Raw genomic sequence first — 25946 nt, forward strand, 5'->3', positions numbered from 1 at the left:
CATGGACCAGGGCCCCGTCATTGGGTACGAGACCCTGGGGGAGGACCGGAGGAAGCACCTCCGGGACGGCGGTCTCTGCGAAAGGAATGCTGCTTGGGGGAGAAGTTCCTCTTGAAGGAAGAGGGGGCAGAGGAGCCCGACTTGCCCAGGCGATACCGACGGGCTTCCTGAAACCGTCCTTTGGAGTTACCGGGGTGAGCACTGGCCCGAGCCCTGACCTCTGGTAACCTCTTGCCCTTAGACGTGCCGAGATCGGTCACAATTTTGTCCAGCTCGACCCCAAAAAGCAGCTTGCCTTTAAAAGGCAACTTAGCCAGTCGAGACTTAGAGGCGTGGTCCGCAGACCAATGCTTCAGCCAAAGCCACCGCCGCGCAGACACTGTCTGAGCCATACTTTTAGCTGAGGCTCTCAAGACATCATACAGCAAGTCTGCCAAATAAGCCAAGCCCGATTCCAGGGCCGGCCAATCAGCCCTCAAGGAAGGATCCGAGGGGGAAGCCCGCTGCACAATCGTCAGGCACGCCCTGGCCACATAGGAGCCGCAAACTGAGGCCTGCAAACTTAAAGCAGCCGCCTCGGACGACCTTAAGGCCGCCTCCAATCTTCTGTCTTGGGCGTCCTTTAGGGCCGTGCCACCTTCCACCGGCAACGCTGTTTTCTTAGTCACCGCAGTGATTAAAGAATCCACGGTAGGCCAAAGAAAGGCCTCCCGTTCACCTTCAGGCAGAGGATAGAGGCAGGACATAGCCCTAGCCACTTTGAGGCTCGCTTCTGGGACATCCCATTGAGCCGAAATCAAGGTGCGCATGGCCTCATGCACGTGGAAGGTTCTAGGCGGGCGCTTCGTCCCCAGCATAATGGCGGAGCCAACAGAGGCTGAGGGAGAAACGTCCTCCGGAGAGGAAATCTTCAAAATGCTCATGGCCTGCACTAACAGGTTGGGCAAATCCTCTGAGCGAAAGATCCGCGCTGCAGAGGGGTCATCCGCTCCATCCGAGCGGGAATCCGTCTCCTCCAAGGAATCCCCAAAGGACCGTTGGGAGAACTCAGATACGCTGCCCTCATCTACATCAGAGGAGACAGTCCTCTAGGGCCTGGAAATCCACCCGAGGGCGTTTGCTTCCGGAGGCCTCAACCCTTTTATCTGACAGGGGGGGCAGGAGCAGCGTTTTCCATAAGAAAAGCCTGATGCAGCAGCAAAATGAACTCAGGGGAGAATCCCCCCGGACTGTGCACTTCTGCAGCTTGGGCCACGGTCCTAGCCGCACCCTCAACTGGCGCTCACAAGAGTGGGGGAGAAACGTGCTGCGCATCCAAAATGGCGTCCGGCGCGAAACTCCGAGAAGGAGCCGCGCGGGAAGAACAGCGCTTAACTTTGGCCGCTTTCTTACCGTCGCCCAAATCAAGGGCGACCATAGTATTAACGTCTCCCAGCTCGAGGGCGGCCCAAGAAGAAGCCGTCTGAGCAGAGTGGCCGGCCAACATGGAGTGGGCGAGCAGCGGGGGATGGGCGCTTATGGCGGGAAAAACCGCCGCACCGGAGGAAGAACCGGGACACTGACCGGATTCCAAACTGATGCCTAACAAAGGTGATTCAGGTTTTGAAATCCCCGCATCCCCGCTAGACGCACCCACGCGGTCAGGGGAGCGAATCCTCACGCCCTTGCCCTCCGACGCCATAAGCCACGTGGAGACCGAACAGGGAACCCCCTGCCCGCTATAAAAAGGTAAAATTACCTGCTTCTCGCTCCGAGCTGTAACGAACTGGTGTCCCAGTGAGCAGCTGCAATAAACTTTGAAATAAACGCCCTTAAGGACGTCCAAAAATTTTTTTTTTTAACGGAGCCAGCGGGAGGGGGGAGAAAAGGAGGGACCTGGCACCACCAGGTTTGCACTTGCTCAAGAAGAGCCCTCAACCCCAGGTACTCAACAAAACCTAAAAATTAGGCTTGGAGACCTAGCCAGAGCTGCTGCTGTGTGTGACCACCACCTGCTGAGATAGAGAACATACTGAGGAGTTTCCGGCAGCACATGGCCACATATAGGGAGGCAAAAGGATTGCTCTCTATCTCCACCTGCTGGTAGATGGACACAACCCACCAGTCTATGGATTGATCAGCATGATGATATGGAAATTTGTATTACAAAAGAAAAGAAATAAGGCAAAAGCCTCAAAACAAACCTCTTTCCCGGGCCTGAGAGGAGCGGGGAAAAAAAGTCGACCGCACCTCAACGCGGAGAAAAATAACTGAGCGGGAACGCTCATGCGACGGGTGGGAAATCGGTCCGTGCACGCGCACCAGAAGACTATGGCAAGATTTTTTATATTTTGCTTGCAAAATGCCGGTTGCCGGGCCAACGCGGACATCGACCCACATGTGAGAACAAGCAGCCTGCTTGTCCTCGAAGAATGTAGAATATCAAATGCATTACCCTCAAGGAATTCTTAGTGGCAGTGGGGAGATGGAGACAAATTCAGCATTAGCACCAGCAACATTTTTAGGGATGAGGGCTCCCACCCCCAAATCCATGCCACACAATTCCTATGGTAAGGCTACTGCCTCCTAAATCCAAGCCAAACACCACCTATGCTAAGATGTTAAATGAAACTTGGCTTGAAATGTATCAGATGCAGTGCTAGCCCATCCATATCGAGGCAACAACATACAAAGATGGCCTAACAAACCTAAAAATTGCGGGGTTTGCTCATTCTAAAATTAGCAAAGGAAGGGGAGAGAGAAGGCTGTAAGAAAATTCATATTAACAATCACTGTGTAGGTGGTACTCATTCATCTGTTCTGCAGATAGTTGCTACCACACAGATATACAGAAATAGAAAAAGATCTACTATAGTAGTACCTACCTGCAGGAAAGGTACATTGGTACTATATGGTGCTTTATGATATATCATGTATATGAAAAATGATTGATTGATGTCCTGTTTATTTTCTAGCTTGTTTCTCACATCATCTCTCTTCCTCTCATACTACTTTCAACAGCATCCCACACTTCCCCTTAGATCTGCTTCTACTCCTCTTCCTTACTCCCGAGTGCAGGACTCCAGTTTTCCCTCTAGCATGAGTTCTGGGCTGCAGGTGTTTCTTAGCTTTCAGCCCCCCAGCTCACCCATTTATACTCTCCCCTTCTTTGTTTATTCTGCTTGATTCACACCTTTGCTTTCTTTCTTTTAATACCCTCTGGTTCACGCATCTCTTCCCATTGTTGATTTAAAAGACAATATGTTGCCATAAGCCAGTATAGCGAATGCTACATACCTGTAGAAGGTATTCTCCGAGGACAGCAGGGCTGATGTTCTCACTGATGGGTGACATCCACGGCACGCCCCTCCAATCGGAATCTTCACTAGCAAAGTCCTTTGCTAGTCCTCGCGCGCCCGCGCGCACCGCGCATGCGCGGCGTCTTCCCGCCCGAAACCGGCTCAAGCCGGCCAGTCTAGTATGTAGCAAGACAATACAAGGGAAGACACAACTCCAAAGGGGAGGCGGGGGGTTTGTGAGAACAATCAGCCTGCTGTCCTCGGAGAATACCTTCTACAGGTATGTAGCATTCCCTTTCTCCGAGGACAAGCAGGCTGCTTGTTCTCACTGAGGGGTATCCCTAGCCCCCAGGCTCACTCAAAACAACAACCATGGTCAATTGGGCCTCGCAACGGCGAGGACATAACTGAGATTGACCTGAAAAATTTACCAACTAACTGAGAGTGCAGCCTGGAACAGAACAAACAGGGCCTCGGGGGGTGGAGTTGGATCCTAAAGCCCAAACAGGTTCTGAAGAAATGACTGCCCGAACCGACTGTCGCGTCGGGTATCCTGCTGCAGGCAGTAATGAGATGTGAATGTGTGGACAGATGACCACGTCGCAGCTTTGCAATTTCTTCAATGGTGGCTGACTTCAAGTGGGCTACCGTCGCTGCCATGGCTCTAACATTATGAGCCGTGACATGACCCTCAAGAGCCAGCCCAGCCTGGGCGTAAGTGAAGGAAATGCAATCTGCTAGCCAATTGGATATGGTGCGTTTCCCTACAGCCACTCCCCTCCTATTGGGATCAAAAGAAACAAACAATTGGGCGGACTGTCTGTGGGGCTGTGTCCGCTCCAGGTAGAAGGCCAATGCTCTCTTGCAGTCCAATGTGTGCAGCTGACGTTCAGCAGGGCAGGAATGAGGACGGGGAAAGAATGTTGGCAAGACAATTGACTGGTTCAGATGGAACTCCGACACGGACCTTTGGCAAGAACTTAGGGTGAGTGCGGAGGACTACTCTGTTATGATGAAATTTGGTGTAAGGGGCCTGGGCTACCAGGGCCTGAAGCTCACTGACTCTACGAGCTGAAGTAACTGCCACCAAGAAAATGACCTTCCAGGTCAAGTACTTCAGATGGCAGGAATTCAGTGGCTCAAAAGGAGGTTTCATCAGCTGGGTGAGAACGACATTGAGATCCCATGACACTGTAGGAGGCTTGACAGGGGGCTTTGACAAAAGCAAACCTCTCATGAGCGAACAACTAAAGGCTGTCCTGAGATCGGCTTACCTTCCACATGGTAATGGTATGCACTGATTGCGCTAAGGTGAACTCTTACAGAGTTGGTCTTGAGACCAGACTCAGACAAGTGTAGAAGGTATTCAAGCAGGGTCTGTGTAGGACAAGAGCGAGGAGCTAGGGCCTTGCTGTCACACCAGACGGCAAACCTCCTCCACAGAAAGAAGTAACTCCTCTTAGTGGAATCTTTCCTGGAAGCAAGCAAGACGCGGGAGACACCCCTCTGACAGACCAAAGAGGCAAAGTCTACGCTCTCAACATCCAGGCCGTGAGAGCCAGGGACCGGAGGCTGGGATGCAGAAGAGCCCTTCGTCCTGCGTGATGAGGGTCGGAAAACACTCCAATCTCCACGGTTCTTCGGAGGATAATCCAGAAGAAGAGGGAACCAGATCTGACGCGGCCAAAAAGGAGCAATCAGAATCATGGTGCCTCGTCTTGCTTGAGTTTCAACAAAGTCTTCCCCACCAGAGGAACGGGAGGATAAGCATACAGCAGGCCCTCCCCCAAATCAAGGAGGAAGGCATCCGATGCCAGTCTGCCGGGGGCCTGAAGCCTGGAACAGAACTGAGGGACTTTGTGGTTCACTCGAGATGCGAAGAGATCCACCAAGGGGGTGCCCCACGCTTGGAAGATCTGGCGCACCACTCGGGAGTTGAGCGACCACTCGTGAGGTTGCATAATCCTGCTCAGTCTGTCGGCCAGACTGTTGTTTACGCCTGCCAGATATGTGGCTTGGAGCACCATGCCGAGACGGCGAGCCCAGAGCCACATGCTGACGGCTTCCTGACACAGGGGGCGAGATCCGGTGCCCCCCTGCTTGTTGACATAGTACATGGCAACCTGGTTGTCTGTCTGAATTTGGATAATTTGGTGGGACAGCCGATCTCTGAAAGCCTTCAGAGCGTTCCAGATCGCTCGCAACTCCAGGAGATTGATCTGTAGACCGCGTTTCCTGGAGGGACCAGCTTCCTTGGGTGTGAAGCCCATCGACATGAGCTCCCCATCTCAGGAGAGACGCATCCGTGGTCAGCACTTTTTGTGGCTGAGGAATTTGGAAAGGACGTCCCAGAGTCAAATTGGACCAAATCGTCCACCAATACAGGGATTCGAGAAAACTCGTGGACAGGTGGATCACGTCTTCTAGATCCCCAGCAGCCTGAAACCACTGGGAAGCTAGGGTCCATTGAGCAGATCTCATGTGAAGGCGGGCCATGGGAGTCACATGAACTGTGGAGGCCATGTGGCCCAGCAATCTCAACATCTGCCGAGCTGTGATCTGCTGGGACGCTCGCACCCGTGAGACGAGGGACAACAAGTTGTTGGCTCTCGCCTCTGGAGATAGGCGCGAGCCGTCCGAGAATCCAGCAGAGCTCCTATGAATTCGAGTCTCTGTGATGGGAGAAGATGGGACTTTGGGTAATTTATCACAAACCCCAGTAGCTCCAGGAGGCGAATAGTCATCTGCATGGACTGCAGGGCTCCTGCCTCGGACGTGTTCTTCACCAGCCAATCGTCGAGATATGGGAACACGTGCACCCCCAGCCTGCGAAGTGCCGCTGCTACTACAGCCAGGCACTTTGTGAACACCCTGGGCGCAGAGGCGAGCCCAAAGGGTAGCACACAGTACTGGAAGTGACGTGTGCCCAGCTGACATCAGCAGATACTGTCTGTGAGCTGGCAGTATCGGGATGTGTGTGTAGGCATCCTTCAAGTCCAGAGAGCATAGCCAATCGTTTTCCTGAATCATGGGAAGTAGGGTGCCCAGGGGAAAGCATCCTGAACTTTTCTTTGACCAGATATTTGTTCAGGGCCCTAGGTCTAGGATGGGACGCATCCCCCTGTTTTCTTTTCCACAAGGAAGTACCTGGAATAGAATCCCAGCCCTTCTTGCCCGGATGGCACGGGCTCGACCGCATTGGCGCTGAGAAGGGCGGAGAGTTCCTCTGCAAGTACCTGCTTGTGCTGGAAGCTGTAAGACTGAGCTCCCGGTGGACAATTTGGAGGTTTTGAGGGCAAATTGAGGGTGTATCCTTGCCGGACTATTTGCAGAATCCACTGTCGGAGGGTTATGAGAGGCCACCTTTGGTGAAAAGCTTTCAACCTCCCTCCGACTGGCAGGTCGCCCGGCACTGACACTTGGATGTCGGCTATGCTCTGCTGGAGCCAGTCAAAAGCTCGCCCCTTGCTTTTGCTGGGGAGCCGCGGGGCCTTGCTGAGGCGCACGCTGCTGACGAGAGCGAGCGCGCTGGGGCTTAGCCTGGGCCGCAGGCTGTCGAGAAGGAGGATTGTACCTACGCTTGCCAGAAGAGTAGGGAACAGTCCTCCTTCCCCCAAAAAATCTTCTACCTGTAGAGGTAGATGCTGAAGGCTGCCGGCGGGGAGAACTTGTCGAATGCGGTATCCCGCTGGTGGAGATGCTCTACCACCTGCTCGACCTTCTCTCCAAAATATTGTCCGCACGGCAAGGCGAGTCCGCAATCCGCTGCTGGAGTCTATTCTCCAGGTCGGAGGCACGCAGCCATGAGAGCCTGCGCATCACCACACCTTGAGCAGCGGCCCTGGACGCAACATCAAAGGTGTCATACACCCCTCTGGCCAGGAATTTTCTGCACGCCTTCAGCTGCCTGACCACCTCCTGAAAAGGCTTGGCTTGCTCAGGGGGGGAGAGCATCAACCAAGCCCGCCAACTGCCGCACATTGTTCCGCATGTGTATGCTCGTGTAGAGCTGGTAAGACTGGATTTTGGCCACGAGCATAGAGGAATGGTAGGCCTTCCTCCCAAAGGAGTCTAAGGTTCTAGAGTCTTTGCCCGGGAGCGCCGAAGCATGCTCCCTAGAACTCTTAGCCTTCTTTAGGGCCAGATCCACAACTCCAGAGTCGTGAGGCAACTGAGTGCGCATCAGCTCTGGGTCCCCATGGATCCGGTTACTGGGACTCGATCTTCTTGGGGATGTGGGGATTACTTAGTGGCTTGGTCCAGTTCGCAAGCAATGTCTTTTTTAGGACATGGTGCAAGGGAACAGTGGACGCTTCCTTAGGTGGAGGAGGATAGTCCAGGAGCTCAAACATTTCAGCCCTGGGCTCGTCCTCCACAACCACCGGGAAGGGGATGGCCGTAGACATCTCCCGGACAAGGAAGCAAAAGACAGACTCTCGGGAGGAGAAAGCTGTCTCTCAGGAGAGGGAGTGGGATCGGAAGGAAGACCCTCAGACTCCTCGTCAGAGAATATCTGGGGTCTTCTTCCTCTTCCCACGAGGCCTCACCCTCGGTGTCAGACACAAGTTCACGGACCTGTGTCTGCAACCTCGCCCGGCTCGACTCCGTGGAGCCACGTCCACGATGGGGGCGTCGAGAGGTAGACTCCCTCGCCCGCATCGGCGAAGCTCCCTCCGGCGACGTAGTCGGGGAGCCTTCCTGGGAGGTGGCCGCAGTCGGCACCGCACGCGGTACCGACGTCGGGGACCTCACCCCGGGCGATGGGCCAGCCGGCGCCACGCTCGACGGTACCGGAGGCGCAAGCACCGCCGGTACCGGAGGGGTAGGGTGCAACAGCTCTCCCAGAATCTCTGGAAGAACGGCCCGGAGGCTCTCGTTCAGAGCGGCTGCAGAGAAAGGCATGGAGGCCGATGCAGGCGTCGACGTCAGAAACCTGTTCCGGGCGTGGGAGGCTGTTCCGGGCTGTCCAGAGTGGAGCGCATCGACACCTCCTGAACAGAGGGTGAGCGGTCCTCTCGGTGCCGATGCCTGCTGGGTGCCGACTCCCTCGGCGACCCAGAGCTCTCGGTGCCGACGCGGGGAGGAGACCGGTGTTGATGCTTCTTCGACTTCTTCCGAAGCATGTCACCGGAGCTCCCCGGCACCGACGAGGAGGGCGTAGAATCCATCCGTCGCTTCCTCGGGGCCGAGGTCGAAGCAGGTCGATCCCGGGGGGGCTGTACCGCAGGAGCCCTCAGGGTAGGGGGAGACCCACCCGAAGGCTCACCGCCACCAGCAGGGGAATGGACAGCCCTCACCTGCACTCCTGACGATGCACCACCGTCCGACGACATCAGCAGACGAGGTCCCGGTACCACCGACGCCGATGCAGCTATCCGATGTCTCGGCGCCGATGCAGAGGGCCGATGTGTCGATGCACTCGATGCACTGGCGGCCGAGGATGAAGGTCTGGACGCTGACGACGTCGATGCACTCGATGACCCCGGTGCCGATGCCGACGAAGAGCCCGAGAACAAAACGTTCCACTGGGCCAATCTCGCTACCTGAGTCCGCCTTTGTAACAGGGAACACAGGCTACAATTCTGAGGACGGTGCTCGGCCCCCAGACACTGAAGACACGAAGAGTGCCTATCAGTGAGCGAGATTACCCGGGCGCACTGGGTGCACTTCTTGAAGCCGCTGGAAGGCTTCGATGTCATGGGCGGAAAAATCACGCCGGCGAAATCAAAATCCGAAATGACGAATTTGAGCACCCAAAACTTTGAGGGAGAAAATCTCGACCGAGGCCGAAAAGAGGCCTACCCCGACGACGAAAGAAAACTTACCGGGGCAAAGACTGGAAGTACGGGAAGGGGCAAACGAAACCCAAAGGGGTTTGCGGAGCACTTTCCGAACAAATTTAAATCTTTTCGAAGAAAAAACACGTCGATTTGAACAATGGACGCGCGAGGTCGACTCTCCGGGGCTCGACACGGCAAAAAACACAGCCGTACCGAGTGCGGACGAAAGAAGACTGGCCGGCTCGAGCCGGTTTCGGGCGGGAAGACGGCCGCGCATGCGCGGTGCGCGCGGGCGCGCGAGGACTAGCAAAGGACTTTGCTAGTGAAGATTCCGATTGGAGGGGCTGCCGTGGACGTCACCCATCAGTGAGAACAAGCAGCCTGCTTGTCCTCGGAGAAAAGCTGCTACAGGGGACAGCTGCTGAGCAGTTCTCTGTTATGATGCTGCTCCTGCCTTTGCTTCTACCAAAATCATATTTTTGTTGGTGATGACATGGAGGAATTGATGAAAATCTAAATGTCATCAAGGTCAATAATATAGTTAGGTTTAAAAAAAAAAAAAGGTGTTCAAGTTTCTGGACAGGTCCATTGATCGCTACTAGCCAGGTAGGCTTGCAGAACACCACTTCTTCTGCCATGAGGGAATAGGGATTTCCCAATTACAATCTACTGGGTTCTATTAAGCAACATAAATTAGCCACTGTCAAGACAAAATGGTGAGTTTGGTGGTCTACTGTTCTGGCCCAGAAAAGCACTTATGCCTGTACATATGGCTTATAGCTTTTCTCCTTCATCATCATCATCAAGAACCACTAAGTGACGAGAGCAATATCTCAGAAAAAAAACCTGATTTCTGCCTGCCCCAGTGGCTCCTCTGGGTGTCCAGGCAGAATTTCTAGAATGAAAACAAGACTCCAGAGGTCAAATCGGAGATCTCAGTTACATTTTATGGAGCTGGCTTATAAACAAACACATCTTGTATCTGTAGCACTGTATTTCCCACATTTCTGCTAGTGGTAAATCCCCATAACTGTGCTCTCAAACTTTCTTCGTTAGAAAAAGGATTTAAGCAATACTATATACCTTTGGAAAATAATGCTTCCCCCCTAATATTCTGCATCATATGCAAAGCTTTCTTCAGGCTTATCCTCGTGGACTGTTAAATAAGAACATGTGAAAATTGTGAGGCGTTATTAAAAACCGCCCAAAGCTCTGTGCCATTGTATCTACTTTCTTTTCTTAACCAAAATCTAGCAATTCTACCCATTTGCCCAATGGTCAGAATCATTGTTCAAACACTTGCTTTAACTGATTGATTTCCTGTAAGATGACATAACATATAGTAAAACCACTATACACATTTTAAAGGGACTTTTCTTTTCCCCCAAACATACAAATTCAAAACTTGTCTACTGACCTCCTTATGAGGATCTTTATGAGCTTCTAACGTCTTCATTATAGTTAGCTCTGCATAATTCTTAAATCTTGCAGGTTGGTTCTTCAGAATTTCTCTTAAAACTCTCAATGCCAAAGCTCTTATAGCATACTAATAATGAAAAAAAAAACATTTAAGCAGCTACATTTTTAATATTTCACTTCAAAAGAGAAAAAATACTGTCTATAAGTGTACATACAGTATACAGATTAACAAAGCAAGACTTCTGATTTTATGCTCTTTTACTGGGAGTCTCAATCGCAGGGTCCTCTACACCTGTGAAAATTGTATCTTTGGAATGTGGTGTCGCGTGTGTGTGTGCATGCACGCACGTGTGCACAATGGTTTCCAGCTCATAATCAGCTAAGTTTTATGTATTTATCATTTTTTACTCTCCCTATAGCTCAGGACTCTAGAGCCCTGAAGACATGAGCAGAGAGATTAAATAACTGATTTTTAGTGAGTAGTAAAGAGTTTTTCAAATCTCAACAGACTCCAAGTCAACACTGCTCTCTATTATGTGTATGTAGCAACCAAGAAATTAGGAGTAACTAAACTTTCCTCAGAAAAGTGATGTGAGGTAGCATTCTTGTTAAAATAAAAGCACTTATATGTCCAATCCGTTTTCTCTCATCAACACCCTGTCCTCTCTCATAGCTAACCAGGCAAAATTAGGACCAAAATTTAAGTAATTTACGCATGGTTAGCTATCTGGGCACCAGCACTAAATATTGTTGGTGCCCGTACAACTTCTGGGACCACTCTGGTGCTGCCTGGAGAGTGCCACAGCAGTCAAAGGGGAGGTACTAAACCATGCAGTGCCATTGCATATACCCCTCCCCCCCCCCCCCCCCCCCCCCCCCCCCCCCCCCCCCCGAGGGGCTCAGTACAATGTAATCTGGCAGGAGCCTCTCCTGACTGGTTAGATTGATTTGAATATCAGGCCCATTTTTTACAATACAACTGCTAATTTAGTTATAACAGAAGTTATAATTGAGTACTATTTTACAGAGCTTACCTTTAGTTATATAATCAAAAGCTCAGCCAATAAGAAATTAACCACTAACAAAGTGGAATTTGAATCAAAATGACTAGCCAATTGTGTACTGCAAAATTAGCCAATATACTTTAACAAAAAACTTTGCTTTTAACAAGCTAAAACTCCTGAACAACTGAGCAGAGTTTCTGAATAATGGTAAGAAATGTACTTCTAACTTAGTTCACTTAAACATCATTGGGAAGGTAGATTGTGGCACGACTGTTTCCTATTTCAGAAATAAATGTCTTTAGTTTTCTCTTGATAAACTTTTAGAAAAAGATTTGGTCAATTTATATGTAGAACAACCCACTGCTTATACTATCCCCAAAACTTATTTTCACATACTGATCTCATCTCTGAGGGATCAGGCTGACACCTAAGTATACATGCCAGGGCACTATCATCCTAGGAAATAGAAGATTCCTATGTCCATATGTCAACAAACTCCAACAAGGGCATGCCTTTTGGAGCTAACCATTCCTGGGCCAGAACTTAGGTAATGGTGTTCAATTCAAGTCAGAGGGAAGCCTCTTCTCCCAGAGGCTGCAATACCTGTATCAAAAGCTAATTTACACGATAGACTGCCCCAGGAATCCCCTACATGTCAGCCTACATGTCAGAGCTGATAGACCTACCACCCAGGAATGCCAAAAGATCATCCCGCACATTCCTTGATCTGCACTTCCCTAACTGCAAAGGTCTAAAATACAAATTAATGCACGCGTCAAACTTTACCTACTTGAGCACACAATTCTGGAACGCACTGCCGCGCAATCTAAAAACGATCTACAAACTAAAGAACTTTCGCAAACTACTGAAGACCCATCTCTTTAACAAGGCATACCAAAAAGATCAACCAATGTGAATATACACAGCTCCTCCACATACATCCAGAACTGTCTTGTAATATCTGCTTAATATACTACTATTACGTTATATCATTATCATGTTACCCAAAATCCTTCTTGTTATACTACTATTATGTTTTTTCATTATCATGTTGTCCAAGGTCATTCTATAACACTAAATGTCCATTTTCTAACATATTTCCACCACTCATGATGTATTGTAAGCCACATTGAGCCTGCATAGAGGTGGGAAAATGTGGGATACAAGTGCAATAAATAAATAAGTGAGCCTGACATCGTCAAAGAAAAGCAGCTCCCCCTCATTCCATGTCCAAAGAATTTAACATCCCTCTTCTCAAGTACTCAAAACTAGGGAAAAATGAGCCTATAGCCAGTCAAGGATCACCACTGATTGTTGCTGGGGAAACAACTGAATCTGAGGGACATACATTTCCAGATCATCCTCGAAGCATGCAAAGCATGAGCCAGAAGACAACTGTCTCTACTTGTTCTACAAGACACTGAGGAAAGTGCAATGAAATAACATGTCTAACCTCACGCTTCCTATTTGCATGTCCTTCAGAGACAGCCAGGACACTCAAGGCTCCAGACCCAAACATTTCTACACCCACAGCAATCATACATCCCAGTACTGTATCAGTATATAGAAATCAGCCTTTGGGATTTCAGTTTCCTTGCAAATGGTGGAGTTGACAGTAAAGCTTCTTTATTGGTCTTAAAGATGCCAGTTTTCTCTGCACACTTCACAGAAGGGCCATCCCATTTTGCTGGCAGGGGTGCAGAGGGAGGGGAACATATATACATGTGGTAGGAATGCAGGCTTATAGTGTAATTCTGAAGTTGGGTGAAGGGGGAGATATCCCAAATGCTGCAGGTACCCATTTCTATCTGAGCTCCGTTGGGACTTCCAGGTTGGTAGGAGGACTCACATGTACCTCTAACTCACTGATGACTAGTAATTAGACTGTGAACCCTCCAGGGACAGGGAAATACCCAGTGTACCTGAATGTAAGTCACCTTGAGCTACTATTGAAAAAGGTGTGAGCAATAATCCAAATAAATAAATAAATAAATAAATAATCTAGCTTCTTCTTGCTGTGTGATTTATCAGTTATTTTCTGGAATGCCTTTGCCCATGCAGTTAATGGAAACAGCAAAATTGAAGAATATTTGGCTCCTTATCTAAAGGTTTTAAAAAATATACTTCATAATTTGAAGAAACTTCATAGAATGTTTTTACAGGTTGTAATGTTTGACTTATTACCAGTTGATGACATGTACTGTTCTTTTGTGCATGTTACGCTGTCATAAGCCCTTAAATAAAGGGTTTCAGTGAAATTACTTACCTGTAATGCTCAATTCTCTGACAGCAGCTAAATGTAGTCACACAGAGATTATATGATTTGTGTCATGCGTGTTGGATGAATGTCTACAAATCCTTCCAGCAAAAACTTTTGAGCATACGTAAAAAAGAAACCATGACCCACTGTCATTCAGTTCAACATATACAGCAATAAAAAGTGAGGAAGAGCAAATCTTAAATGGAAGGAGGGTCACGAGACTCTACTGAGATGCTGATAACAGGGAACCAGCATTCCAGGAAACTAATTTCACTTTCTTTGACAAAAAAACCTCAATGGAGACATGCATATGGACTATCTAGCTAACAGCTACCTTTAGTTAAAGAGAGATAACCACTACATTCAATAGGTTACAAAAATATAATAAAGATTTTTATCAAAGAAAAATGTATTTAGCTATTCCTCACTTCTCCATGAAAATGAAACGTCAACATGAAACAAATGACAGAACATAATTCTGAGAATGAACAGAGAAAGATCTCAGAAGGGTAACAGTACTGATGTTAGGAACAGATCTTCTACTATATATGACTCATCAAACAGCACCAGGACAAAAATACTTATAGAAAAAGTAGGCCAAATTCCATGCTGCAGCCTTTTACATCTATTTATAAGGATGACAACTTTAGATTGACAAGTGATTTCATCCTTGTGTGCCCCCCTAAGGTCAATTCTGAAATGGTACAATAAAAAATGTCATCTGCTACTGAAGAGGAGAATATATTTACCATACAAACTTTAAATCTGTTGGTGTCAAAACAAATGCTAGGGGGGACTCTTCCAAGCTTTGTTTTTATTGGAAAATTTAGAGAATCTGCTTTGTGCTACCTGCAAGTGATGTTTAATTAATATTTCTATAGATTGCAGTGAGCACTTTACCATGTGCACAGGTAACGGTATTGGAGAAGGTGCACTTTAAATTCTTTACTCAAAGGCACACAGCTAAGGAGCGGGATCTGCTCATTTGAGCATTTCCTTGGGTAAAGCGTAGATACTTACCTATAGCAGGAGCTAGTGTGGGCAGACATATACGGTCTGTGCTGGGGCTGGTGGTTGGGAGGGGGGACTAGTGCTGGGCAGACTTATACGGTCTGTGCCGGGGCTGGTGGTTGGGAGGGGGGACTAGTGCTGGGCAGACTTATACGGTCTGTGCCGGGGCTGGTGGTTGGGCGGTGGGGATAGTGCTGGGCAGACTTATACGGTCTGTGCCAGAGCCGGTGGTGGGTGGCAGGGATAGTGCTGGGCAGACTTATACGGTCTGTGCCACAGCTGGTGGTTGGGAGGCGGGTATAGGGCTGGCCAGACTTATACGGTCTGTGCACTGAAGAGGACAGTACAAATAAAAAAAAGTAGCACATATGAATTTATCTTCTTGGGCAGACTGGATGGACCGTGCAGGTCTTTTTCTGCCGTCATCTACTATGTTACTATGTTCTCCGAGGACAGCAGGCTTTATATGCTCACAAGTGGGTGACGCCGACCCACGTTGCCCAGTCCGGAATTTCAAAAAGTCTAACAAAAGCTTTGTAGAGAATGAGACACGCTCCACCGCGCATACTCGAGTGCCTTCCTGCCCGCAATGAGAACGCGGTCTCCTCAGTTTAATACTACAGCAAAAAATAAAGTAAAAAAACTACAATGGAGACAACTCCAAGGGGAGGTGGGAGGGATTGTGAGAATATGAAGCCTGCTGTCCTTGGAGAATACCTGCTACAGGTACCTGTGCTTTCTCCGAGCAGTGGGGAATCCCTAGCATCCAACAAATACTGGTAAATTAACCTGAAACTATATACAATCTGAATGAGAGTGTAGCCAGGAAGAGAATAAAACGGGCCTAGGAGGATGGAATTGGATTCTAGACCCCAAAACAGATTCTACAACACTGCCAGAATCAACTGCCTTGTGTGGACTGAAGACCACGTCTCAGACTTGCAAATTTCTTCAATGGAGGCTGACTTCAAGTGGGCTACCGACGCAACCATGGCTCTGATATTGTGAGACGTGACATGAACTGATAGGGCCAGCCCAGCCTGGGCATAAATGAAGGAAATACAATCTGCTAGCTAATTAGAAATGGTGCATTTCCCAATGGCAACTCCCATCCTCTTGGGAACAAAAGAAATAAAAAGTTGGGCAGACTGTCTGTGGGGCCTGGTCTGCTCCATGTAGTAGGCCAGTGCTCTCTTGCAATCCAAAGTGTGCAAATTAGTTTTGTCAGGATGAGCATGAAGTCGGGGAAAGAATGTTGGTAAGACAATCGACTGGTTCAGATAGAACTCTGACACCACTTTCGGCAGGAACTTAGGGTGTGTGCTGGCTACTCTGTTGTGATGAAATATAGTACAAGGTGCATCCGCCACTAAAGCCTGAAGTTCACTGACTCTACGAGGTGAAATAACAGACACCAAGAAAATGACCCTCCAGGTCAAGTACTTTAGTTGGCAGGAATTTAGTGGTTCGACAGGAGCCCTCATCAGCTGGGTGAGAACAACATTGAGATCCCATTTTTGACTGGGGGCTTTGACAAAAGCAAACCTCTTCTAAATCGAACCAGAGGCTGTCCAGAGATAGGCTTACCTTCCACACGCTGATGATAAGCACTAAATGCATTAAGGTGAATCCTTATGGAGTTGGTCTTGAGATCAGACTCTGTGTAGAAAGTATTCAATTAGGGTATGTGTAGGGCAAGTAAGGGGATCTAGGGCCTTGCTCTCACACCAGATGGCAAAACTCCTCCATTTGAAAGAACAGCACCTCTTAGTGGAGTCTTTCCTGGAAGCCAGCAAAACACAGGATACACTCTCTGAAAGACCCAAGGAAGCAAATTCTAGACCAGTGATGGCGAACTTTTCAGAGACCAAGTGCCCACACAGCAACCCAAAATCTAATTATTTATGCAAAGTGCCATTCCCCCTCCCCCTCGTTCCCCCCTCCCTCTCCCCCTTTCCCCTCGTCCCCCCTCCACCTCCCTCCGAGTTCTAGGGTCCCCCTCCCTCCCAGTTCAACGGGATCCCCCCTCCCTCTGAGTTCCACAGGGTTCCCTCTCCCTCCCAGTTCCAGGATCCCTCCTCCCCTCTCCCTCCCAGTTCCAATGGCGTCAAAGACAAAAGCTTTTCCTGAGCAGCCTGCCCTACCTCTGTCCGAGTACCAGGGCCCCCCTCCGAAATGTAAAAGTCATACCTGGTCGGGGTTAAGGCGGCGTCGGCAGCAGTAGTGAAAAGCGTGCTGACTTGGTGCGCCTTCAGCCTTCCCTTCTCTCAAGCTCTGTGGTCCCGCCCTTGCGGAAACAGGAAATGAGGGCGGGACCAGAGCTTGAGAGACAGAAGGGAAGACTGAAGGCGCACCAAGTCAGCACGCTTTTCACTACTGCTGCCGACGCCGCCTTAACCCCGACCAGGTATGACTTTTACATTTCGGAGGGGGGCCATGGTACTCGGAGGGCGGGGCGGGTTGGAACTGGCTGAGGCGATGGCGCACATGCCAACAGAGAGGGCTCTGCGTGCCCTCTCTGGCACGTGTGATATAGGTTCGCCATCACTGTTCTAGGCTCTCAACATCCAAGCTGTGAGAGCCAGAGACTGGAAGTTGGGATGTAGAAGGGACCCCTCGTTTTGCATGATAAGGGATAGAAAACACTCCCATCTCCACAGTTCTTCTGAGGATAACTCCAGAAGAAGAGGGAACCAGATCTGCAGTGGCTAGTACAGCACAATCAAAATCATGGTTCCGTGGTCTTGATTGAATTTCAACAAAGTTTTCCCCACTAGAGACCTGTCTCGCGATTGAGGAGGAAAGCATCTGATGCTAGCCTATCGTGGGCTTGAAGCCTGGAACAGAACTGAGGGACCTTGTGGTTGATCTGAGTGGCAAAAAGGTCCACCGAGGGATAACCCACACTTGGAAGATCTTGCGGGCTAAACCCATATTGAGAGACCATTCATGAGGTTGTATTATCCTGCTCAGTCTGTCAGCCTGGGCATTGTTTGTGCCCGAAATAGGTGGCTCGAATGTTGGCGAGCCCAATGCCATATCTGGATGGCCTCCTGACACAGAAGGCATGATCCAATGCCCCCTGCTTGTTGGTATAATACATTGCAACCTGTCTGTTTGGATGAGCACACCATTCCAGATCACCCAGAGCTCCAGGAGATTGATCTGAACATTAGTTTCCTTGGAGGACCAAGCTCGACTGTGAAGACCATCTGCATGAGCTCCCCATCCAATGAGAGATACATCCGTCGTCAGCACTTTTTGCAGCTGAGGAATTTGGAATGGAAGTCCCAGAATCAAGCTCTGGGGACAACTGGATGACATCTTGCAGACTCCCCATGGCTTGGTAATGCTGAGAAGCCAGGGTCCATTGATCTGATCTCAAGTGAAGATGTGTCATGGGTGTAACATACATTGTGGAAGCCATGTGGCCCAAAAATCTCAACAGCTGCTCAGCTGTGACTTGCTGAGAGGCATGAACCATGGACACGAGTGCAAGAAGATTGTCTGCTCTTGTGTCTGGGAGGTAGGCTCATGCCATCCGAATATCAAGCAGGGCTCCTATGAATGCCAATCGCTGGACAAGGCGGAGATAGGACTTGGGGTAGTTTAAAACGAGCCCTAGTAGCTCAAGCACCCGAATAGTCATCCATATGGACTTCTGAGAACCCTCCTCTGAGGTGCTCTTCACCAGCCAATAGTCAAGATACGGAAACACATGGACTCCAAGTCTTCGTAGTGATGCTGCAACTACCTCTACACATTTGATGAAGACCCTGTGAGCTGACCTGAGGCCAAAAGGCAACACGTGGTACTGAAAATGATGTGTTCCTAGACAAAATCAAAGATACTTCTGGTGGGCTGGAAGTATTAGGATGCAAGTATATGCATCCTTTAAATTCAGAGAGCATAGCCAATCATTTTTCTGAATCATTGAGAGAAGGGTGCCCAGGGAAACAATCCCATACTTTTTTTGGACTAGGAATTTGTTCAGGGCCCTTAGGTCTAGGATGGGAAACATCCCCCCTGTTTTCTTCTGCACAAGGAAGCACCTGGAATAGAATCCATGCCCTTCTTCCCCTAGTGGAATGGGTTTGACCGCACGGGCCTTCAGAAGGCCGGAGAGTTCCTCTGCAAGTACTTGTCTGTACTGAGAGCTGTACAATGAGACTAGTGGGCAATCTGGAGGTTTGAGATACAATTGAGGCATGAAGAACCCACCGGTCACGAGTTATAAGAGGTCACCTTTCGTGCAAAAACCTTCAACCCCCTCCCCTGACCAGCAAGTCTTCCGGTAAGACCCACTTTTACCGCGGCTATGCTCTGCTGGAGCCAGTCAAAAGCTCATCTTTGCTTTGCCTAGGGAGCAGCAGGGGCCTTTGGCGCACGCTGTTGACATGAATGAGCGCACTGGGGTTGAGCCTGAGTAGGCTGGCAAGCTGAAGGGTTGTACCTACGCCTAGGATAGTAATAGGAACTCCTCTTTGGCTTGCCAAAAATCCTCCTAGCTGAGGAGGTTGAAGCAGGTGTCTGGCGGGAGAGAGAAGAGATGGTATCAGTGTGTTTTTTGATTTGGTCTGCAACCTCCTCAACCTTCTCTCCAAAAAGGTTATCCCCCTGGCATGGGGCATCCGCCAACCTCTGCTGAACAGACTATTCCAAGTCAGAAACACAAAGCCACGAGAGCCTGCGCATTGCTATACTTTCAGCTGAGATCCTGGATAGCCACATCAAAGTGTTGTAAGTGCCCTGGCCAAAATATTTAGCCTTCTGCTTGTTTGACCAACTGGCGAACTGACTTGGCCTGCTTCAGAGGGAGCATCTCAGCCAGATTTGACAACCTGTGCACCGAGTTTCGCAAATGGACACTCGTAAAGAGCTGGTATGATTGTATTCGGGAAATGAGACTTGAAGCCAGGAACATCTTCCTCCCAAAAGAATCCAGGGTTCTAACTTCTCTTCCTGGGGGTGCCGAGGCATAGTCTCTGGAACTCCTGGCTCTTTTGAGAGCGGATTCCACCACCATGGAATTCTGAGGCAACTGAGGCTTAGCAAAACCAGGCGCACTGTGGATCTGATACTGGATGTCAAACGTCTTGGGCATGACAGGGACCAACAGAGCGGAATCCCAGTTTCCTGACGAGGACTTCCACGAGTACCTCGTGGAGAGGTGCAGTCACAGCCTTCTTAGGAGGAGATGTGTAGTCCTAGGACCTCGAGCACCTTGGTCCTGGGCTCATCCAAAGGAAATGGAACAGCATCAGCCATTTCCTTAACAAAAGATGGAAATGAAAGGCTCTCCGGAGGAGACTTTCTCCTTTCAGGTGGAGGGGAGGGTTCAGAAGGAATTCCACAGGATTCATCTGCAGAAAAGTAACTTGGATCTTCATCTGAATCCCATGAGCACTCCTTCTTTGGTGTCAGACAATATCTCCCGATGGGAGTGTCGAGATCGAACCTGCCTCGACATGGAGGAAGCACGTTAAGAGCGGCGTCGAGTAGTCAGCTCCCGCTTCAACTCTGGCGAAGCGTCCTCCACCGACATTGAGGGAGTACAGGCTTGGGTGGCAGTCGACACCGGGGCAACATGCGGCACTGCTGTTGGAGGCCGCACCGCAGGCTGAGGGCCAAGCAGGACTGAAACGGGAGGCAGAGTAGTTGCAGCACCCCTGATGTACACTGCTGCATAGGCCATCCAGCACTCAGAGAGCAAGGCCCAGATGCGCTCACCGAGGGCAGACACTGGGAAAGCTCAGCTAGGCACAGGTTGCAGAACTGCTGGGGTCGATACAGGAGCAGTGTCTTGGCTGTCGGGAGGACCGACACATCAGCACCTCCTGTATGGAGACACATCGGCATCTCCTGTATGGAGGGGGAGTGGTCCTCCTGGTATCTATGCTTCTCGGGTGCCAAAACCTTTGACGTCATGGAGCTCCCAGCGTTGAGGGTGACCGATGATGATGGATCATCGCCCGAAGCGTGTTACTGAGGCTCCTCGGTGTCGACATTGAAGCCACGTCGCCTCGGGGTCCTGTCCGATGATGGACGGTCCCAGGGACACTGCACAGCAGAAGGCCTTGAGGCAGGTGGAGACTCACTTGATGCTTTACTGCTCCCAGGTCTAAGGGTCTAGCAGCAGCATGCTTACTGATGCCGACATTGAGGAACCAGACTTGGCTCCAAAAATACTCTCTTGTTGAGCCTCTCTAGAAACCTGGGTCCTCTTCTTCATGTGAAGACAGAGAACACAGTTAGTGGGGCTATGGTCAGGCCCAATACCTTGTAAACACCAAGAATGGGTGTCTTTCCCAGAGATTGTCCAACTGCATTTGGTACAATGCTTGAAGCCACAGGGAACCTTTGGGGACCTGGAAGAAAAAACTTCCTCGGCCAAATTAAACGATACGATGGTGCCTGAAAAGGGGGCAAGGCATAGCAAAAATGAAAGGGAAAGTTCCTGGCCGAAGTCAAGGCCTAAAAGTGGCCTGATGATGATGGAAAATAAAAGGAAACTTAAACCGGGCAAAATCACTAATACTTAAAGGAAAAATAAAAGAATGGACCCTCTCCTTACCGCAGTAGAAAAAGAACTGAGGGGACTGCGTTCTTGCGGCGATCAGGAAGGCACTTGCACACGAACGGTGGAGGGTGTACAAGGATCTGACAGTTGTTGCTCATTTAAACCTGTAATTCAGTTAGAACCAGATATGCTATCCCAGTACCATGAGCTCTCATATTTATTTATAGTAATGCAAATATACAGGATTTTTCTCCATGATATCTGCCCCCTCCATCACCATTTACCTAGTCTGGTTATTGGCGTGATGGATCCTCTCACAAGGGGCCAACATGAGGTCTGTTCTGATCTATAGGTGCTACCATTGTGCAACGATAACTTTCCTTTCTCCATCAAGGGATATGAATGCTGCCCTTCCAGCATCCCAAGTTGCCACACAGAGTAGCATTCAGCTGTGGACTATTCACATGGTGCACAATGCAATGGTACTGAGACACTTGGTTGGTCTGTTCCAATGAATTCCAACTAGGTAAAGGATCTAGATTAGATTTGGGATAATATATAATAAATGCTAACAACTTCAGCACCAGATGGTGTTCTGCATGGATTCATGTAGCCCAGATTGAGGTGATTTGACCAATCCCCCTAAAAATGCAGCAACAACTGTCAGATGTTTGTGAAAACTCAAAAACCTGATGCTAAGCAGGACCGCCGAGAGGGGGGAGAAGCAAAATTCCAAGAGGGGCGCCTGGGCCCAGCGCCGGCAAGCTTCTTCTTGCAGCCTGCTTTCGGGGTCTGTCCTCCCCAGCTCCCGCATGCCACTTAGGGTTCAGATGATTGAATTAACGAAATATCACGTTAACGCAATCATCTGAGTCCTGACTCAAAGCATGGACAGGAACAGAAGAGGACAGACCATGGGAGCAGGAAGTGGTTTGCCGACGCTGTCCTTGGAAGGGAACACAGAAGGGTAAGAGGGGCAGGCAGGTGTGAGCGGCGGTGCGAGTTGGGGGGAGGGGCAGCTTGCTTGGAAAGAGAATTAAGGTATCTAGTTTATTTGTTTGAGCACCTTTTAATTGGAAGTTGTCAAGGCAATATATGAAAGTAATAAAAGCACAATCATAATTAAAATGTAAAATACAAACAGCTAGAGTAAAAAAGCAAATGAGTGAGGAAATGAAGAGCAAGAAGTAAAGAAATCAGAAAGTGACTATTTTTAGCTGCCTTCACCCCAGTCATCTATAAGCTAACTCATTAAAGGGGGTATTTGGACCCTTCTTGAATTTGGGGAGAGAATTAGAGAATTTTCACCCAAAGAATAATTAAGCTCTGGAACTCGCTGCCAGAGGATGTGGTAACAGCAGTTAGCATATCTGGGTTTAAAAAGGTTTGGACAAGTACCTGGAGGAAAATTCCATAGTCTGTTATTGAGATGGACATGGGGGAAGCCCAGGATTGGTAGCATGGAATGTTGTTATTAATTGGGTTTCTGCCAGGTACCTGTGACCTGGATTGGCCACTGTTGAAAGCAGGATACGGGCTAGATGGACCATTGGTCTGACCCAGTATGGTTGTTCTTATGTTCTTAAGTAGAAAGGGAGAGCATTCCACAACACTGTGGCTTAGTAAAAGAGGAAGCATCTCATGTAATTTCATAATGGATGGCGAAGGGTAAAAAGACATTTGTTATTTTGTGATCAAAGGGCATGAACTGGGACATAGGGTATTACAAATTTAGAAAGACATATTCAGGCTCATTTTCGAAAGAGAAGGATGCCCATCTTTCGACACAAATCGGAAGATGGGCATCCTTCTCACAGGGTCATCCAAATTGGTATAATCGAAAGCCGATTTTGTACATCCTCAACTGCTTTCCGTTGCAGGGACGGCCAAAGTTCAAGGGGGCATATCGGAGGCGTAGCGAAGGTGGGACTTGGGTGTGCCTAACACATGGACGTCCTCGACCCATAATGGAAAAAAAAGGGCATCCCTAACGAGCACTTGGAAGACTTTACCTGGTCGTGTTTTTCTTACGACCAAGGCACAAAAAGGTGCCCGAAATGACCAGATGACTACCGGAGAGAATCGGGGATGACCTCCCCTTACTCCCCCCCCCCAGTGGTCACTAACCCCCTCCCACCCTCAAAAAACATCTTTAAAAATATTTTTTTACCAGCCTCTATGCCAGCCTCAGATGTCATACTCACGTCCATCACAACAGTATGCAGGGTCCCTGGAGTAGTTTTAGTGGGTGCAGTGCACTTCAGGCAGGCGGACCCAGGCCCATCCCCCCCTACCTGTTACGTTTGTGGAGGAAACAGCGAGCCCTTCAAAACCCACCACAAACCCACTGTACCCACATCTAGGTGCCCCCCTTCACCTGTAAGGGCTATGATAGTGGTGTACAGTTGTGGGTAGTGGGTTTTAGGGGGGCTCAGCACACAAGGTTAAGGGAGCCATGTTCCTGGGAGCATTTTATGAAGTCCACTGCAGTGCCCCCAGGGTGCCCGGTTGGTGTCCTGGCATGTCAGGGGGACCAGTGCACTACAAATGCTGGCTCCTCCTATGACCAAAGGACTTGCATTTGGTCGTTTCTGAGATGGGCGTCCTTGGTTTCCATTATCGCCGAAAATCAGAAACTACCATCTCTAAGGATGACCTAAATTTCAAGATTTGGGCGTCCCCGACTGTATTATCGAAACAAAAGATGGACATCCATCTTGTTTCAATAATACGGATTTCCCCGCCCCTCCATTGGGACGTTTTGAGAGGACGTTCTCAACAAAACTTGGGTGTCCCTTTCGATTATGCCCCTCATTGTGAACCAGTATTAGAAGTCTGAATTTTATTCTGAAGGAAATTGGCAACCAATGTTCCTTGTAAAGAACAGGTGATAAAATTTCTTTACATTACATAACAATTTAACGGCTTTATTTTGTGTTATTTGGAGTTTAATTGTAGATTCGAGAGCACTTTACAGAGAATAACAATAGTCAAGATGTGTAATATGGTTTCGAGATTTGCTGGAGCTAGAAGAGATTTGATAGTATGCAAGTGCTGAAGTACAAAAAGCATGTCTGTACAACCAATGAAATTTGAAACTCAAAGAATGGATACGAATCTAGGGTGCAACCTACTATATTCCAGACTTGCTTTTCCTATAAGAGAAAAAAAACCATTTTAATTTATGTATTTGGATTTAACTAATGCCTTCACAACTAGTAGCTCAAGTTACAGTGGTGGAAATAAGTATTTGATCCCTTGCTGATTTTGTAAGTTTGCCCACTGACAAGACATGAGCAGCCCATAATTGAAGGGTAGGTTATTGGTAACAGTGAGAGATAGCACATCACAAATTAAATCCGGAAAATCACATTGTGGAAAGTATATGAATTTATTTGCATTCTGCAGAGGGAAATAAGTATTTAATCCCTCTGGCAAACAAGACCTAATACTTGGTGGCAAAACCCCTGTTGGCAAGCACAGCGGTCAGACGTCTTCTGTAGTTGATGATGAGGTTTGCACACATGTCAGGAGGAATTTTGGTCCACTCCTCTTTGCAGATCATCTCTAAATCATTAAGAGTTCTGGGCTGTCGCTTGGCAACTCGCAGCTTCAGCTCCCTCCATAAGTTTTCATGGGATTAAGGTCTGGTGACTGGCTAGGCCACTCCATGACCCTAATGTGCTTCTTCCTGAGCCACTCCTTTGTTGCCTTGGCTGTATGTTTTGGGTCATTGTCGTGCTGGAAGACCCAGCCAAGACCCATTTTTAAGGCCCTGGCGGAGGGAAGGAGGTTGTCACTCAGAATTGTACGGTACATGGCCCCATCCATTCTCCCATTGATGCGGTGAAGTAGTCCTGTGCCCTTAGCAGAGAAACACCCCCAAAACATAACATTTCCACCTCCATGCTTGACAGTGGGGACGGTGTTCTTTGGGTCATAGGCAGCATTTCTCTTCCTCCAAACACGGCGAGTTGAGTTCATGCCAAAGAGCTCAATTTTTGTCTCATCTGACCACAGCACCTTCTCCCAATCACTAGCGCATCATCCAGGTGTTCACTGGCAAACTTCAGACGGGCCGTCACATGTGCCTTCCGGAGCAGGGGGACCTTGCGGGCACTGCAGGATTGCAATCCGTTATGTCGTAATGTGTTACCAATGGTTTTCGTGGTGACAGTGGTCCCAGCTGCCTTGAGATCATTGACAAGTTCCCCCCTTGTAGTTGTAGGCTGATTTCTAACCTTCCTCATGATCAAGGATACCCCACGAGGTGAGATTTTGCGTGGAGCCCCAGATCTTTGTCGATTGACAGTCATTTTGTACTTCTTCCATTTTCTACTATGGCACCAACAGTTGTCTCCTTCTCGCCCAGCGTCTTACTGATGGTTTTGTAGCCCATTCCAGCCTTGTGCAGGTGTATGATCTTGTCCCTGACATCCTTAGACAGCTCCTTGCTCTTGGCCATTTGTAGAGGTTAGAGTCTGACTGATTCACTGAGTCTGTGGACAGGTGTCTTTCATACAGGTGACCATTGCCGACAGCTGTCTGTCATGCAGGTAACGAGTTGATTTGGAGCATCTACCTGGTCTGTAGGGGCCAGATCTCTTACTGGTTGGTGGGGGATCAAATACTTATTTCCCTCTGCAGAATGCAAATAAATTAATATACTTCCAC

At 49.0% G+C, this 25946-nt stretch overlaps 1 protein-coding gene across 1 annotated transcript in view; it reads right to left on the reverse strand.

Moving 5' to 3' along the window:
• CLASP2 (cytoplasmic linker associated protein 2) overlaps positions 1-25946 on the reverse strand; it is a 977269-nt gene that overhangs the window by 49863 nt on the left and 901460 nt on the right. The window contains 1 exon segment of the mRNA XM_030203481.1: positions 10476-10604. Coding sequence (XP_030059341.1) covers positions 10476-10604 — 129 coding nt within the window.

The sequence above is a fragment of the Microcaecilia unicolor genome, chromosome 1 (genome assembly GCF_901765095.1).
Source record: "Microcaecilia unicolor chromosome 1, aMicUni1.1, whole genome shotgun sequence".
Taxonomy (NCBI): domain Eukaryota; kingdom Metazoa; phylum Chordata; class Amphibia; order Gymnophiona; family Siphonopidae; genus Microcaecilia; species Microcaecilia unicolor.